Source organism: Bos indicus x Bos taurus, chromosome 23 (assembly GCF_003369695.1).
Source record: "Bos indicus x Bos taurus breed Angus x Brahman F1 hybrid chromosome 23, Bos_hybrid_MaternalHap_v2.0, whole genome shotgun sequence".
NCBI lineage: Eukaryota > Metazoa > Chordata > Mammalia > Artiodactyla > Bovidae > Bos > Bos indicus x Bos taurus.
This window is the reverse complement of record NC_040098.1, coordinates 40,369,177-40,387,814: the sequence shown is the minus strand read 5'-3', so window position 1 is coordinate 40,387,814 and position 18,638 is coordinate 40,369,177. Positions and strand designations below refer to the sequence as shown.

At 37.3% G+C, this 18,638-nt stretch overlaps 1 protein-coding gene across 4 annotated transcripts in view; it reads right to left on the bottom strand.

The window, feature by feature from the left end:
- Nucleotides 1-320: 320 nt before the first annotated feature.
- Nucleotides 321-18,638, bottom strand: part of DEK (DEK proto-oncogene) — a 31,942-nt gene continuing 13,624 nt past the window's right edge. For 2 of the 4 annotated variants that reach the window (XM_027524329.1, XM_027524330.1), the window contains exons 7-11: nucleotides 16,509-16,697; nucleotides 5,542-5,677; nucleotides 5,059-5,207; nucleotides 2,304-2,372; nucleotides 321-1,843 (exon numbers count right to left, since the gene is read on the bottom strand). In XM_027524329.1, the coding sequence (XP_027380130.1) occupies nucleotides 1,832-1,843; nucleotides 2,304-2,372; nucleotides 5,059-5,207; nucleotides 5,542-5,677; nucleotides 16,509-16,697 (555 nt within the window). In that variant the 3' untranslated portion in view covers nucleotides 321-1,831. Of the gene's footprint in view, nucleotides 1,844-2,303; nucleotides 2,373-5,058; nucleotides 5,208-5,541; nucleotides 5,678-10,541; nucleotides 10,640-10,821; nucleotides 14,104-16,508; nucleotides 16,698-18,638 lie in introns of those variants that run through there. The other 2 variants (XR_003508005.1, XM_027524331.1) reach the window with 2 other exon arrangements.

Genomic DNA, 18,638 nt, shown 5'->3' with positions numbered 1-18,638 from the left:
ATACATCTTCACCACAGTGTTTCACACACACCAACTCAATCCCTTCAACCTCCAAACCTCTTTAGACTGTGCAGGTCATAGGCATTACTGTGTATCCTTTTCAAGTGAATGATCACAGATAACTCTGATCAACTTAGTTTTGTGAGAGCACAAGCTCCCCCCACCCCGATTTCTTTGTAATGTATTTTTTCAAAGTAAAAGCGATCAATTACCAGCAATGAGCCCTCCAAATTATATGGGCTACAAGGCTAATGAATCCATTAAAAAAAAATCTCTACTCTGAAATACATGTTAAGATATCAAATGCAAAGAGACAGAGGTGTTGATTTATTGTTTTTATTGACAAGGTTTATAGGAACAAATCAAGTATTTAAAACCAAAGGCCAGTTCTCAAGTCTCATTTAGTTGTTTATTTCAACCTTTCTTTAATGTCTTAATAACTTTATCAAGAAACAAGTCAAACCTGTGAAAATACCTGTTAGCAGTCAACATATTTTTATAAATCTCTACTATGATGCAAAGATATTTTAAACACTCAATGGTTCATCAAGGGCCTAATTCTCACATAAGCAGCAGTTTTAAAATTCAGATTATTTAATAAGTTCATTAAGACAATCAAAAGACAAAATTAGTCTTATTCAGGAGTGGTCTATGTGTTGATCACCTAGAATCCTGATTGGCCAAAATTTAACACCCCTGATTCTGTGAATATGTTATGTTTCTTTAACATTTTAAGTCCATCACTTTTGAAAAATACTTTGTCAGATACCCACTACTGTCTACACATTATCATCTTGTGGCATTATAATCGATACTTTCAACCATAATTATAAAGGTAGCCAGGTTTCCTGTAAATACCAGCTTTTTATGTGGGCAAAAGCAGTTAAAAATCAGTATATTTATTTGAAGCCAAATGTGCTTCTACTTGATCCAGATCCCCCCAATTTTTGAAGTTTTGATGTGTTGATTTTGGTCTACCCTTAATATAAAATGTATCTACAGACACTTGCAGAGTTAACACTAAAACTATAAATTGATGACACTTCGAGGCAAAGCAGAGAACTATCTATTGCTTCAGTGTTTTCTTCACTGAATTCTGACTTTCACTGCTCTGTCATACCTTCTGGTTGAACACTGTCATTTCATAGTTTGTAACTGTAAAGATACCTACTTATATGAGTTTAAAAACTGATCTGCACAAAAGAAATAAAAAAACTTTATATACAACAAATTCGTTTTTAAAAATACAAAAATAACATCTGTCACTCCTGTCATGCTGACAATTTGACATATATATACATGCAGGAGAAAAGTTCCAATTTAGTCATCTGGGCAGCTGAAGCTCATACATTTTTAACATGATGAACACACTGCCACTGGTTTTAACACTGACAGACGTGTATTCAAAATATTTTATCTACTAAATACTGCAACAGTCTCTGCATGTATAAATGCCAATTACCATAGTTTCTGTTCTACTTGATTAGAAGTATGACTTAAGCTAATATTGCGCGCATACACTAAAAACTACAACAGTTCAAGAATCTATAGTCTTATATAAAGAAATCCAAAATGTACAAAATACAACTATAAAAGCAAGGGACAATTACTGTAGCCATGCAAAAATTTAAACTAAAAACTGCATAAAAATGCAATTTAAAACAGCAAACGCAATTCACCTAACACTCAAGATAAAAAGGTCAGCAGGAAGTTCTACCAACAACGCTTGCAAAGATTTAGAAAAGGAAATACATTCTCTTTGCTGGTATAATGGTATATAAATCAGATCTTTAGCTCCATGGGCACAGGTCATCTGTCTCTGTCCTCTTTCTCAAGAAATCAGCTGTAACAAAAGAGAAAACACTTCCTCATACCCAAAATGCAGTATGTGGTACACATAAATCAAAACCTCACTTTACTTTTTAACTTCTACCTTACTACTGTGACCCTGGGAAATCAGCTGGGATCAATAAAAGCCTACAGCTACTGTTGATTTTCTCCTGCCTTTGGTGGACAGAAGGACCGTGTGCTCAAGTGGTCACGTGAGCTCCTTGGAGCTGCCTGCCTGCCCATGTACACTGAGCCCGTATCTCCATCTGAGGCCAAGTTTTGTCACTAATGTTCTATTTTTAAGCTCTAAAATGGGGATGAAAATTACTATCTTCTCCTATCTATTTTGAGGAAATTTTGAGCAACAAATATTTAGTGACATAAATATTTTGAAAAATATGTAGTATTTACACGTAATTTCTTTTGTCTTATTACGTCCAAAATGATCAAAACTGGAAAAGTTGGATAGTTACCTCTTTAACAGTTGTTTTTATGAACTCTTTTCTTTCAGTTAAGTCATAAGCAGGATAATTTTCATATACCTATAGTGAAAAGGGAAAACAAAAGTAGATTTAAAAATCCAATAACATACTCTCTTTGGATAATGAAATCTGTGCTATGGACAAAGAGGTACATGTAGCTTTGAACAGTACATGCTAACCACCACTGGTTCATTCACCATGTAGAATTCTACAGCAAATGAGTAGTTTTAATAATACTGTATATAAAGCAGAAAATAAACTAGCGTGCAAATATTTTCAGTGTTTTATATAGTAGGAGTACAGCTGAATTAACAATATACATGCATGAGGAAACCATCTAGAAAGATCTTAGCTAAGTGGATTAAATTCTTTATATTGGTAGGTTACCTGTCAGTCATCTTTTAAAGGTATCCTTTTATTTCTTCTGTTACAGCATCTAATGCATTTATGATTCCTCAACTTCAACTCTGATGAATTTCAGCCTCCACATCACTGCTCCATCCCTTCCCCAAAGCTATCACTGAGATCCAGTTATATCTTTGAGTCCACTCCTAAATTTTTAGCCTTTAGATTTCTCAACCTGATACTTGCTGCTTGGTTTCACAGTGACTCCTGGTCCTGACCTGCCCATATACACCTAGCTGGCTTCACTCCTACTGTACAATTCAAGGTCAGCAAACCTTTTCCGCAGAAAATGTTTCCAGCTTTCCAATGACAGTTTTGGTCACAACTACTCAGCCATGCCACTGCAGCGTAAATGCTTCCATAGGCAATACTCAAAGGAGTGGCTATGGCTGTGGTACAATGGCCCACAGGCTGTATTTTGCCAACCTCTGGGAACATGGTCAATCATTTACATTACTCTAATGGTTTGCCCTTTGTTCTTTCTCTGCAAAACTCCAACCCTTAATTTGTCTAACTACCAATTTTTCTACCGTTAAGTTCTGCAGGAAAATGTAACAAATTTGAAAAGAATGGTCTTTTGTCAACTCTACTTGAATAAAGTTAAAAAAAGAATGGTCCTGTTTTAAGTTCGTGGTATTCAACGTCACAGCCTCCCTAGAAATCCCAAGGAGTTCTAATTAGGTCCCCCTTGCATTCTTACCAGCGGCAACTTTATCCCCTTATTTGTGTCCCACACACTTGCTCTCAGTTGAGAAGGCATTACTCTGAATTTCCTCAACTTTCTGACTTGCCTCTTCTCCTCCAATTCATGTGTACAGGATCCATCAACAGTTCTGTCTCTACCTTTGCAGGGACCCATCTCTCAAGGCTTGGGACCTTCAGCTTCTCCTTTCTCACAACTGTCCCTTAGCCGAACACAAGCTTCTACTCTCCCTCCCTGACCTTAAAAAATATTTTATCAGCTTGTATCATTCTCCAATTACTAACACATAAACTTTAACTAATTCACTTTCCTATTAATTCTCAGTCAAAGGGATAACCCTGGCATCTACCATCCTGCAGAACTGCTATCAGGCAAACAATTCTCTCTGCATTTGCGGAGTCCAAAAAACCCTCATGACCTTCTCACCCGACCTCTCCATGTTATTAATAATCCCCTTAGAATTACATAAATGTGTTCACAAAGTCATTAAAATGAACAGTACTTGTCTTCCTTCAACTTTCCTTTCAGTCTCTTCTCTCAGAGGAGACCAGTTATCAGTTTGCTATTATTCTTCCAGATCTTTAGAACTGAGTTTATATACAAACATATAAACGTGTCAATGGCAATACAGTCTTTCTGTATTTACATAACAGGGAAATACCTGTTTTAAAAACTTGCAAATACCTGGAAGGTTTTTCGATGTTCTTTTGAACTGCTACACAGTATTCCAAAAGTATAGATGTACAGTTTAAACATTTCCCTATTGAAGGCCATTTAGGTTGTTTCTGATTTTTCAGTATTACAGACAGGCTGAACATTATTGAAATCATTTTGTGTAGATGTGACTATGTCTTTAAGATAGAGACCTAGAAATGGAATTGCTAGGTTAAAGGGTACTTGCCATTTAAATTTTAACGTATTACCTAACTCCCCAAAGTTGTTACAATTCATAGAAGATGAAAGTACATTTCCTTATACCACTTCTAACACCTATCCCAGTGCCTGATGTGTAGCAGAGGCTCAGCTAATGTTGAATGAATAAGAAAAACAATAATCAATATCTTTAAAAAGTTAAGAATATTCCACTTTTAGTACATTTAAAATTTTAGTTTCATTTTACCATAAGAAACCAGATTCTAAAATCTAATCTCAACCTAGAGTATGGAATCATATTCAAGACTAGATCATTTCCTGAGAAGTATCAGAAGAATTTCACAAAAGTTTGAGCTAAGAATCTAACCTGGAATCTAACCTTCTCATTTATCATAGTAGTACTCAAAGTAAGGTAGCCCAAGAGATTCTGCTTGGTTAAACTAACATAATCTAAGGATGCATCAATAAAAATTGTTTCCAGGTTAGGAAAAAAGATTATTCCTATGCAGTTTGGAATGTATCACTTCAACTTCAGTCACTGTATACATTTTACTGTTTGTTTATAAAATGACTCCAATAGGGCAGAGGTTTTGACTACTTTACTGAAAGTGGTACCCCAGCACCTACAAGAACAGCTGGCATGTAGTAGTTCTATAAATACTTGTTCAATGAATGAAAGCATGTAAGAATCTAGCTTTGACCTGAGGGATGGGTGAAAGATTTTTTTCAAATAAAAGGAAAATAATCTCGGTATCTGTCCATTACCTCTTTGCAAATCTGCTTCATTGTGACTTCCTCCAAGTTAGCACTGGCCAATAATTTCTTTACTGTTTCCTTTAACTCTTCATCTGTAGGAGGTTTCTTCAATTTTTTAATTAAAGGTTCATCATCTGAACTATCCTCAGATTCACTTTCTAAAAGTAAGATATTTTATGACATGAAAATAAGTTTTTTCTTACATAGAAAAGTAAATTAATATTCAAGACAGATTAGGAAAGATTCTATAAGCATTCATCAGATTCTTGAAAAGGTACTAAATTTAAAAAATTATAGATCACCACTCTACAGTACCTATAAAACACACACTGAAATTTTTGTCAATTTTGAAAAATTATAAATACACAAAACTGGTATACTCCCCTCAATGTTCTTCACAGTTTACCTAGTTTTCATATATGTTTAAAAACCATACTATAGCATATAAGTTGTATCTTTAGGGTTGCTGAAAATGTGTCATTTCTAACGTACCTTTTTTGGAACTATTTTGATTCTTCTTGGTGGTACTGCTATCTGCCTTCTTAACATTAGCACTTTTTACAGATTTTTTACTTTTAGGAGTGGCTTTCTGTTTGGGCTTTTCTCTTTTGGATGTCTTTTTTGGTGGCTGTTGGAAATAAAAACAAAGTACATACATTGATGAGTGACTAACTGTCATTCCTCTACTTGTCCACACCCCTCAACAATACTAGAGGAACTTAATTAGTCAATATCACCAGTGAAAAATTATTACTAACTGTCCACTTCTGAGATGAGTAACATTCAAGGAACTTAATTTTATCCCAACACAGGACTAGTCAGGTGAGGTAAAGAATCAAACTTTAAAAATAATAGGTGCTCACATTTCTTACACACTATGGAGAGAAAACTTTATATGCAGAAGACTTTACTCTTGGGGGAAAAAAACTGTAAAATGTAAGTACTATTAATATTCTATTATTTATTGTCAGTCTCTCCCAACTAAAAGGTTAAATTCCAAGAGAACAAGGATTTTTTTGAACTTTTTGGGTTCACTGATGTATCCCTAACTCCTAGAATAGTGCAAAGTAGTTTCTCAATAACTTTTTATAAACATATGAGGAAATGAAGGCTCAGAGAGGTTTTGTCCAGTCACATGATAAAATAAAGAGCTTCAAACAGATCTTACTCCAGATCCTGTTTCTTAAACACTAACTCAGAGCTAATCAAATAAAAGCAAAATACACACATATGGAGATTAAAATGACAAAATTACAGTTTTAAAAAAAATCCTTAGTATGTCAGTCACTCAACTATGTCCGACTCTTTGCAACCCCACTGACTGCAGCCCGCTGGGCTCCTCTGTCCATGGGATTCTCCAGGCAAGAACCCTGGAGGGGGCGGCCATTAATCTATGTGACAAACTCATGGTAGGAATTCAGTAAAGTATCTTTTTCATAATGTAAGTGCTGGCACAGGGAAACAGTGAAAGCTGAATAGTAACATAAACTCTGTAGAAACTCATGTGTTTCATCTTGAGCAGAGAGGCAATCAAATAATTCACATCACGTGCTTTAGCCTTACAGGTGCTAAAAACCACTTCAGCTGCCCTGAAAATAAGATACTGGGTACAGGAAAGAGATGTTAGGTACTCTGGAAAACAGGGAATCTCAAAAAGACAGACCTTGACATTGCAACAGTAGACAATTTTTGGAAGTTAAGGCAAACAAGATCATCCAGTACTTTGGAGGTAATGAAAAGAGGCCCTGGGAAAACTGAGAAGGAAAGTAAAAAACCACACCCACTTAAATTCTACACAACCTTTAAGTTTTCATTACTTTCATTCCCTCTCCTCTACTTAGGAAAATTTCCCTCAGGAGTCTAAACCTCTCTCAGCAATCACATTCTCCAAATCTTTTGGCCAATCTGATTAATCGGCAGCCCCCACAGTACTTGACCTACAATTTATTTGCTCTGTCTTTATGGAAGGTTTTGTGAAGCAGTCAATTAGAATACAGGTTTTTAGAGCCAAACTTCCTGATTCAAGTCCTGACTTCACCAGTGAGCAATTTTGAATTCTCAGACAAATCACTTATCGTTCCTGTGTCTGATTCCGCATCTGCAAAGTAGAGGTAATAATACTAGACCTGGCTAAATTTAACATTCAACCCCCAAACTCATCTTAGACACTGGGATACATTTTACAATCTACATTTAAATGATGCCTTCCAGGCACTGCAGATTCGACCAACTATGGCCATATCTGTAGAACTTCTGTGAAGATCAGGTGAGTGAATACATAAAAGGCACCAAAGAAAACATTTAATGTATTTATGTGTTTCAAAGTCTAGGTATTTACATGTCTGTTCTCCCACTACACTGCAAGTTTCTTAGGGGCCTATCTGACAATCTCCATGAGAAGAGACACCTATCTAATTTAGCTCTGTCCTTATAAAGTACAAGAGCACCTGCCATAAAGTAGCCACTTCAATATTTCTGGCTATGTTCATCTGTATCATTTGCAGGATCTGGTTTATCTGTACTCTGAACCCAGAATGTGGTTAAAAATTAAAAGGAAAATGAAAAAGGCATTCGTACAGCACCGCTTTCATATACACACGCTCATATGACCTAAAAAACAAAGCAAAAAAAAAAAAACACCCCACAATGACAAACAGCTGACATTACTATAAATGAGGAAAATACATCTGTGCAGTTAAGTGGAACAATACCTTACAGCCAGTAAGAAGCAAGACCCTGGTTAGGTCCAGCGTGCCTCCTACTGCACTAGCTGCTCATAGAGATGACCAAAGTAGCTACAGGTCAAACTACTGAACTGAACCAGTGCAGCAAGTCAATACCATGATCTAACTCACTGTCACATACAAATGTTACTGATAATAACAAAGAATTAAAAGTGCTGGGAGAAAATACAGCAAGGCAACAAAATGTAACCAAACTCAGTATTAGGACTATCTCTGGCCCTTTCCTCCAAACTCTGTATGGGCTCCAGGATCATTTCTCTAGAATCTTTTTTGGTGATGCTAAGATGGGCCTTTCATGTAATTCAATTTTGTACCATTTTCTCCAAACCCCTTTCTTTCCTTATGCCAACCTCTCCTGTTTATCCTTTAAGGCTCAGATCAAACTGTCACCTCCCGTGAGGCTTCCCTCTCTGGATCTTTGCTCCCTACCTGCTCATAGAAAGAAAGACAGACTCGAGCTTGAGCAAACCACTTTCTGAACTCTTTATTTTCCCGTACTTTTCCCCTCCTAAGCTTTGACCTCTCCCCTCCTGCCAACTAGATTGAACGGCTTAACACCGAGACTCTATCTTGTTTCTTGATCTCCACTGCCAAGTTTAGAACTACCACTTAGCCGTTGCTATGTAATTATTTGGAAAACTGAGATGGGAAAAGATCCTTGGAGACTATAGATAACTTTTCAAGATCTATTCTAATTCCAAGGTTCTATTTCATTAGAATCACTCTGCTAGCTAAGACGTTTTTTCTATCAATAGCAGTTAGCCAAACTTTTTGATTTTTAGTTATCTGTCTTTTGGCACAACTTATCTAAATAGGTTGTAAACTTTAAGAGAAAGAGAACAAAAAATTAAGGGTGGGGGCTGGGGCCTATGTATTTCTTAAAAGCCCCACAGCTTACTCACCTAGCTGTAAACGACGTAAAACGAGAGAAATGTATGGTCTAGGTCTGTCACCAAGCCTTTTCTATGAAGTGCAAATAATAAATATTTTAGCTTTTGCTGGCCCCTTATGGTCATTGTTGTACAATCTTCCTCTTTTGTCTTTTACAAATACTAAAAAAATGGAAAAACCACCCTTGGCTTCTAGGCTGTATGAAACTGGATCTGCATACAGGCCATAGTTTGCCAACTCCTGGTCTAGGTCATGAATTACTGGAGACACACAGAGAACAGGCAGAATCAGAGAGATCAACAGGTTGAACTTTACACCAGCAGACGTGGATATATGCCCGTGTTAAACTTCCCTAAAGCTACTGCTTAAAATCAGATTTGGATATAGAGCTGAAGACAGAAGTATATGAACTAGCAGCTCTGGAAAGCTGGATAATTAATATCCAAAGCAAAAAATAAGAATGTACCACCTTCTCTCATGGAGTCAAGACTACACAAGATTCAAGATGTAAAGTACATGGCACATGGCAGATTCTCAATAGTATCCTCCTTGCTGTCGTCAGTTGCTCGGTCGTGTCTGACTTTTCTACGACCCCATGGACTGTAGCCCACCAGGCTCCCCTATCAGTGAGATTTCTCAGGCAAGAATACTGGAGTGGGTTGCCATTTTCTTCTCCAGGGGATGTTCCTGACCCAGGGGTCAAACCAGGTCTCCAGCATTACAGGAGGATTCTTTACCACTGAGCCACTGTGGAAGCCCGTCCTCATCATGCACCAGTAGAGGCTTACTGAAAGACTGGTAGCTCTCCCCACCTAAACAGTCAGTTCTTGGAAGACAGAAGACATGTCTCTTTTTCTCCACTTAGCTAAATGCTCAGGTAGAATAAGCAATCATTTTGAAGAAACGAGAATGCTAAATCTGTCCCCAGAGGTTATATTACTCACACAAGGCCCAACCACGTGGGTTCTCTGTAGTCTGGCTTCAGTGTATACTGCTCTAGCTTCATCTCTAGCTGCTTTACTTCTGGACAAACCACCTAACCACAGACAAGTGTGGAGTACCTTTCTACGCCCCATCTTTGGTCACATGGCCAACTTTCCTTTCTAGTCCCAAAGTCAATTACAATTGGTTTTCTTCCAACCTCTTCCCAAAGCTTTCCCTCATCAACACAGAGATGCTCTTTCTTTTAAAATCCTGTACCAAGTATCACGCAAGTGATATTTGGGTAGAAAATATCTTCTGTAACCCCAACAGCACATAGCACACTCTCAATTTATTGAACTGAACAATCGAAAAGTGATTATATTAAAAATTAAGATCTGGCCTCCTATTTTAAGTCTTTTAAAAAGTATTTTGAATATTTTAGTAATTACAATAAACACATTATGTAGCATTATACAGGAAAAATGCTGGAAGTACTCATGACAGTTGCATTTAACAGGAAGTAAGATTTTGAGTCTTTCAGCAAAATGTATGGAAAAAAATTAGGTGAAAAATGAAAGAAAAAAAAAAAAGAATAAAGAAAAAGCTAGTTTCCAAGTTGGGATTTATTTCTAGATTCTGGCTTGCCTTTTCTGAAGATGCTGTGAGTGGTTCAATCAGAACCATCAGTACTGTAGGTATTTTTGATGCACTAAAGGGAAACAGATAAAAGGGAAACCAACTAACTGCTGCTGGTAATTTCAGACAGTACAATGTACTGTAATCTAAACTTTTTACAATGTACAGTAATAATAGAAATTTTTAAAAATTTGAAGATTTTCCACGTGTCTGATAACCATGAAGGCACAGAAGCAGGGGAATGACACAAGCACTTTTTGAAGGGAGGCAAAAAAAAACCCTTGGGAGAAGGCTTACCTATCTTTTATTGGGAGCAGGGCTATTGAAGGAGGGTCTCCAAAAAAGACGCCTGTCACACAGAGCCAGAATCCTGTCCTCACAGCAGAAAGGTTGTACTGGGTGAACAGATGAACAAAATAAGTATTAGCTTCTAATACACTATCCTTTGAACAACTTGGCTGAGAAAACTTGAGAACGCCAAGAGTAAAGAATGTGCAAGCCTTGCTCTAACCCACAAGAGACCAGGAAAGCAAGTTTAACTCTAAATAGATTTTATTACGGTAATTATTCACTTTTGCCTTCCAACAAAAGGTTCCAATAGTTTATATATTCTGTAATTCCTTTGATCATATGGAGGTGGGGTAGGGAGATTATTTTTTAAGACGTAATTAAGGCCTAACAAAGCTTTCACGTTCACCCTCCCACTACTACCAAATAATTCCTCAAATGGTCCAAATGTTCCAGAACTGCAAAATTCTCTGACTGGGTAAACACTGCATGATGGCTCACTCAATATCCCACTTTTTATCTGTCTTCCTCCAACAGAAGCAGGAGAGCTAACACCTGGGTCTTTCCAGCTTCCCCTACAGCCAGTGGTGGCCAGGTAATAATGCTCTGGCCCATGCAATGCACATGGATCTCTCTGATGAAAAGTATCCTTGCCAGGGGAGAAAACACCAAAAGAAAACTTTTTACCCTTCTCTATCTGGCACCGGGACACAATGCCTAAAGGTAAAAGGCATTATTTTAAAGGTAAAATAATCTTCCTGATATCATGAGGTTAAATGGCACACATCAAGATGGGGGCTCAGGAAGAGACAGTCCCTAAATTCTTAATACTTTTCTTGAGCCGCTGTCCTGGCCCAGAATTGCCTGTTTGTGGATTCCTTGTCTTGAAAGAAAAAGTAACTCCCGTTTCGGACATTAGTAGCAGGGGTTTTAAGTACAGAGCTGAAGATATTCCTGATGTATTTGAGAATCTTCAGATAAATTCAATACTCACAAAGTAAATATTCACAATTAGTTTTATACTTTCCTAGACATAAAGAGTGTTTATAAAACACTAGGAAACAAAAACTGAAGAAGCACTAAGCCAGCTCTTAAGGGTCTAAAACATTATTAGAGTTGTCTTCACTAATGTGGAAAGCACTGCTTCTCCTTTCTCTGTACTCTTCAGTGAGTCTTCTGTGCTTAAGGTGACACGTAGTGAAAGGCACGCCTGAGTGTGGTTTAATCTCAGCAATCTCCTAAAAATCTATTCCAATATGGGAATCAATTGATTTTCATAATAAGTAATTAAACCTCTATTCTCTCTTTGTAAAGAAAACCTCACATACCAGTTTCTGCCTGGTTCCAAACTGCTCTCCTTCTACCACCCTGAGTAATAACCAAATGTCCAAGAGCCAAGATGATAGGTAATTTGTAACAGCTCTTTTATAAAGAAATAAAGATAGAGCTGATTTACAACAGCTCTTTTACAAAGAAATTATTACCCAGTCACTCTCAGAAAGAGCATCTTCTTGTTTGAATTAATTCTAAAGTAAAAGAGAATGAAAAATGGTTGTGAACCCCTCACTATGTATCACAGAAACAGAGGTACAGGTACAGAGAACCTCAAACAAAGTATCTCAGCAATTGCTGGCTAACACGCTAAATGTGACATACTTCATATAAAAGACTAAAAGAACAAAAAACCCTGCCAATTCTTTAAGTACAGTTTTCATTGAGTTTAATCCTGTATTTTAAAAATAATAAACTTACTTATAAATTAAGCATCCTGCTCTTTCACACAGCTAAATATGAAAAGGACGGTGAATAATACTCAGCCTCACTTAATTGGCTAGTGAACACTATAACTGGATGTCTGCTTAAGACTTCTGACTTCAGCAATATGATATAAATTATATGATCCAAAGCTCTCAATTTACAGAGGAAAGAAGAAACAAGTTCATTTATTTATTCCAAGAATCTAAAATAGAACAAGAAGTTAATCTTAACAGGGAAAAGTTTTATCTATGAAGGAAAAATTCATTTCAGGAAATAAAAATAAAAAACAAAGTAATACTCCACAGAAAAATAATCTGCAAAGAAATTTCTATCTATATGCAATCCTCAAATTTTCCCATCAATCAGCAACTCTTCTGTATGGCCTCTTAGAAATAAGAGGTCTTTTCATAGTAGTGAACAAAAATATCTCCATTTATGAAGTCCCTAATGAGGCTGCCACTTAACTGAGTCTTCAAAAAATAGAAGAAAAAGGGAAAACAAAGTTACCATAGAAATACTATCCCTCCTGCCAGCACTTACCTTTCAAAGGCAACTGGAGCCTTTCACAGTAACGGAATCAGCAATAAAGTTTGTGAGAATGGCCCTAAATGTGAAAGTCTTTAAATGAAAAATAACTGTTTGCGAGAGGGTGATTTAACAGGAAAAACAAAGATTTCTCAGTCCAGATTTTACTAGTATATTTTATGAAGTCTGTCAATACCAACCCAAGCAGAAAAACCATACAGCATGATGATACAGCTTTTATATTGTGTGATGTGTATTAGGTTGGTTGAAAAGTAACCGCGGTTTCAGACCATGAATTTTAAATCAATATAACTAGGCTCAAACACATCTTTATTAATCAAAATAGGAACCATTACAATCAACACATTTTCGCCAATGAGAAATAAGTTTCTTTATTCTCGTAGCGTGAAAAAACCCATGCTGTGGGATTCGACAAGTTCCTGGAAAGCATTTTCTGTCTCCTGCTGCTTGTGGAAGAGTCTTCCCTGCAAAAAGTTGTCGAGATGCTTGAAGAAGTTGTAGTCAGTCGGCAAGAGGTCAGGTGAATATGGTGGATGAGGCAAAACTTTGTAGCCCAATTCTTTCAACTTGGGAAGTGTCAGTCACGTGTTGTTGTGGAAGAGAATTGGGCCCTTTCTATTGACCACTGCTGGCTGCAGGTGTTGCAGTTTTTGGTGCATCTCATTGATTTGCTGAGCACACTTCTCGGATACGATTTTGCCAGGATTCAGAAAGCTGTAGTGGCTTAAATGGGACCACCAAACAATGACCATGACCTTTTTTTTGGTGCAAATGTGGCTTTGGGAAGTGCTATGGACCTTCTTTTCGGTCCAGCCACTGAGCTGGTCTTCACCAGTTGTTGTATAAAATCAACTGTTTGTTGCACATCACAATCCAATCGAGAAACGGTTCATTATTGTTATGTAGAGTAAGACAGGACAACACTTCAAAAGAAAAACGTTCTTATTTTCGGTCAGATCACAAGGCACCCACTTATCAATTTTTCCACCTTTCCAATTTGCTTCAAATGCCTAATGACCACAGCATGGTCAACGAGCTCTGCAGCAACTTCTCGTGTAGTTTTAAGAGCATCAGTTTTGATGATGGCTTTCAGCTGGTCACTGTCAACTTCTGATGATTGGCCATGATGCTCCTCATCTTCAAGGCTCTGCTCTCCTTTGCAAAACTTCTTGAACCACCACTGCACTGTACTTTCATAGGCAGTTCCTGGCCCAAACATGTTGCTGATGTTATGAGTTGTCTCCGCTGCCTTACAACCCATTCTGAACTTGAATAAAAAAATTGCTCAAATTTGCTTTATGTCTAACAATCATTTCTATAGTCTAAAATAAATATAAACAGCAAGTAATAAGTCATTAGCAAAAAAAGGTGAGAAATGCATATTAAAATGAATACTATAACCACGTTTAAGAATGTATTCCCCCAAAAAAGTACTCCAATATCAACTGGCAAAGTTCAACAATGAAAACCGCAATTACTTTTGCACCAACCCAATTATGAATGTCTGAAAAGCTTTTTTTTCCTTCACGGATTTTCATCATTTGACCTGGATTTCTAACAAGATCCTAATTTATGGCACTGTAGAAAGAAAAGCTCTGATTTGTAGTGGGACAGTTCCACGTGTGATCCTTATACAACAACCAAGATAGTCATGAATCAGGAGTTATCTGCATTCACTGACAGCAACTAACTCTACTCAGAACAAAGGGACAATAATCTGGAAAGCAAGGAAAAAACGAGTGTAAAATATCCTCACTTTTAAAGTTACACCTTAGTAATGACAGAAGATTGGATTTAGAAATCTTACATATGATAAAATGTCATCTTAATAACAACAGTAATAGCAGCTAATATTTACTTAATACTGTGCTATGTACTGCTCTAAGTGCTTAATACAACCCTTGGAAGATACTACTACTATTATCCCCATTATACAGAAGGAAATTGAAATACAGTTTTAAGTAATTTGCCCAAAGCCAAACAGTGATGATCAGAACACAGCTGGGATTTGAACTCAGTTTCCAAAGGCCATGCTCCTAACCATAGTACCTCTAAGAAAAAATTAAATGTTTATATTCTAAGACAACTTTTCATGCTTTAAATCTGCCTTTGAAAAGGTTTTGCAAAGTTTAATGAATACACACAGTAGATAACCAAAAATGTGTTGAATGAGGAAATCTATTGCAGAATTGCTACTATTACATATTCACATGTAAACAAACATGTTTTCCTCCCACTTCCTTAAAATCTATTCCATAAAAACCTCAGTGCTCAGATTACTCATCTTCCTTCACACCAAAAATATATATTAAGATACTATTTATGAAACACCTGCTGGATCTGTAGTATTCTTTTTAAAACTAGGAAGTGCTTCATAGTTAGCTTTACAGAAGTCTTTATAGAATCTGACATTAAAACACGCACGGATTTTTAAATACCCAAAGACAAACACAAAGCGCAAACCTTTAAAAACATAGTTTACCACGTCTTTATTCTAATAGAAGTAGTCGTCAACTGAAGGTGATTTTGTCCCCAGGGGACACTTTGCAATGTCTAAAAACACTTTTGGTTTTAACTAAAGGTTGGGGGCAGGGGTGTGCTTACTAGCCTCTAGTAGGCAAACTCTATAATGCACAAGGCAGCCCCCCCTCCACACGGAAAAATCATCTTCACCCAGGTCAAGCCACGTTAACCAAGTCCCTAAGTGAAACAAGGGAGATTACCCAGGCAAGTTCTGATCATAAAAGGGAGCACCAAAACAGGAAAACAGAGTCAGCAAACCACTACTAACAACAGGAAATCATTCCTTGTACCCACTCGTCCTCATCTACTTGGCTAAAGGTACATATCAAGAAGAGGGTAAGCTAACTCCTTAAATGGTTCAGCAACTCTCCTTCCGAACTCTCTGGAAACTAAATATTCTCAACATTTCATTGTTGTTAAGTTGCTAAGTCGTATAACTATTTTGTAACCCCAAGTACTGTTTTAGCCTGCCAGGCTCCTCTGTCCATGGTATTTCCCAGGCAAGAATCCTGGAGCGGGTTGCTATTTCCTTCTCCAAGGGATTTTCCCGACCCAGGGATTGAACCCGTATCTCCTGCATTGGCAGGAGTATTCTTTACCACTGAGTCACCATGGACGTCCCAACATTTAAAAAATACTCCCAAGTAAAAGAAAATGGCAGGCATTCCGAAGTGATACAAAACTTGCCCACCAACAAAATAAACTTCAAATGCTGCCAGTCTCATTAAGTAATCCCAAAGTGAGATAAAATGGTGGTCCTTAAATCCCTTGCTTTTTTGCATAAAACAGAATAAAATAGCACAAGTCAATCAAAAAATACTGATATACTATGAAAAAATTCTAAGATCTCCTTTATGGTCCTGTCACACATACCCCCGCCCCGCCTTCATTTATGTACTCTAGTCTCCAAGGTCCAGCTCAAATCCAGTCCACACCAACCTCACTCTTCCAACCAACTCTTGCACTCCGGCACAGTAATAAAACTAAAAGCTCCTTAAGAAAAAGAAAGGGCTTACACTTCATCATTTCTGTGTCTTTGGAATTAAAAACCACCAACATGGTATATATGTTTTCTGACCAATCTATTATACAGATGAATATTTAACTCTCCGCATGAAAAGAAATGAGGAAAAAGTGCCAACATTTTACCTCCTCTTCACTCTCTTTATCTTCATCCTCTGAGGACTCTTCTTTGTTTTTCTTTTCCTCTTCATCACTGCTAGATTCATCTGACAGGATTTCAGGACATTTGGTTCGCTTAGCTTTCCTGGCCATCCCAGAACTGTTCCGTTCCTTTTTGTTGCCTTTGCTAGAACTTTTTTTAGATTTTGGCAATGGCTGCGTAAAATAAAGAATACCAATGAGGTCTTATAAAGAATACCAACGAGATACTACAGTTCCAAGTCAATCACCTGTTTCTGATAACTACTTCTCAACTCAACGGCTTCTTAAATCACGCTTCTTTCCTGACACAAGTTTAGCAGCTTTACAGAGTAATACACCTCTAACTTTACGTGTCACGTTAACCTTTTTGCCTGCATTACCAATAGCTTTTCATTCCTCTGAACACCCAGGCAAGAGACTCTTCACATACTGATATAGGACTAGAAGTCTGAGTGCACACTGTGTGACATTTAAGACTTCTATTTACACTTCACCAGGACAATATTTTCAGTCAGACTCATAATTTATTTCATCCCTATCAACATTAAAACTGTCACTGTCTTCCTGCTTTAGGGGACCCTTCAATCAACAGACTGAGACACATCATCCATAAAGGAAATAAAACCTCACTTTACACGTCCTGATTTTATGAACCATATAGTTTATATTCATATTACCTAGGGGTTCTACTTTCAGGAATGCCAGGATTATATTCTCACTTATGATTTTAAACACGCAGTTAAGTGTTGAGTATGTTAATTATGAAACTAATTAGGAACTACAAAATAAGTGCCACTGCCATTACCTTGATATTCAATTAAACCTTGCATATTTAAAAAGCAGAGATCACATGAGGAAAATGATTTGATTATATTAACCAACAAATTTAATTTTTAAATGCTTTCTTAGGGGAGTAATTGGTAACTTCAGAAACTGAAAACCATAAAGTAACTTTGCATAAAGATTCTGAAAAGATATACACTGCTGCTGCTAAGTTGCTTCAGTCGTGTCTGACTCTGTGTGACCCCATAGACGGCAGCCCACCAGGCTCCCCCGTCCCTGGGATTCTCCAGGCAAGAACACTGGAGTGGGTTGCCATTTCCTTCTCCAATGCGTGAAAGTGGAAAGTGAAAGTGAAGTCGCTCAGTCGTGTCCAACTCTTTGCGACCCCACAGACTGCAGCCCACCAGGCTCCTCCGTCCATGGGACTCTCCAGGCAAGAGTACTGGAGTGGGGTGCCGTTGCCCTCTCCAGATATACACTGAGGAATTAAAATTATGGGTATCTTTTGTCTTTGTTTTTGCCTATGTTATTTTCTACAATAAGTAAAAACATTAAGAAGAATTCCATAACATTACCTTAAGATACGCAATTGTGTACACGTTCTCGGTAACTTTAAGTGGTATCTCTCACGAATACAGCAGAACCACAGCTCCCTTCCCTTCCGGAACCTCCCAGGCTTCAGAGTCACTGTTACCCACACCAAAATTAAGAAGTGGCTGTTTTGTGTAATGTGGCACTTTCAGGCTATCTACAACCCACGGGACAGCCTCCAGCTTGCCCAACCTACCCTTCTAAAGGCAGACTGGGAAACAGTCAATCTAGGTGCCTCCAGAAACTAAGGTAGTGGACAAAGATATTTCTCAGAGAGGTTCTCCATAAATCTCCTAGAATAAACATATATAGATAATCCCATTATGTGAACTATTGCCATTACCATCTATTACCAGGAACCAATCCATTTTGATGAATTCTTTGATAAGTGTTTGGAGAAAAGCTAACTCTGTCTAAACTCACTATTCATTAAATGAAATCCAAGATATGAATATATTTGAAAAAAGTAATCTACCTATGTCAGCTCAGGAACCAGATGCAGGTGTTAAGAAAATAATCTGTATGTGAAATCAGTTAAGATGAGGACTGGAATGGGGAGGGGGGGTGCTGGATAAATCTACATGAGAAAATCAAAGGATGTTTCATCATTCAAGAACCCAATCAAGAAAATTCAACTTCTAAAAATAAATGAAGAGATCTTCATTTTTAAAAAGTAATAATATATAAGTGCCTTAGAACTTTCCTATATTGGTTCTAAAAATAGTTGAATATATTCATCGG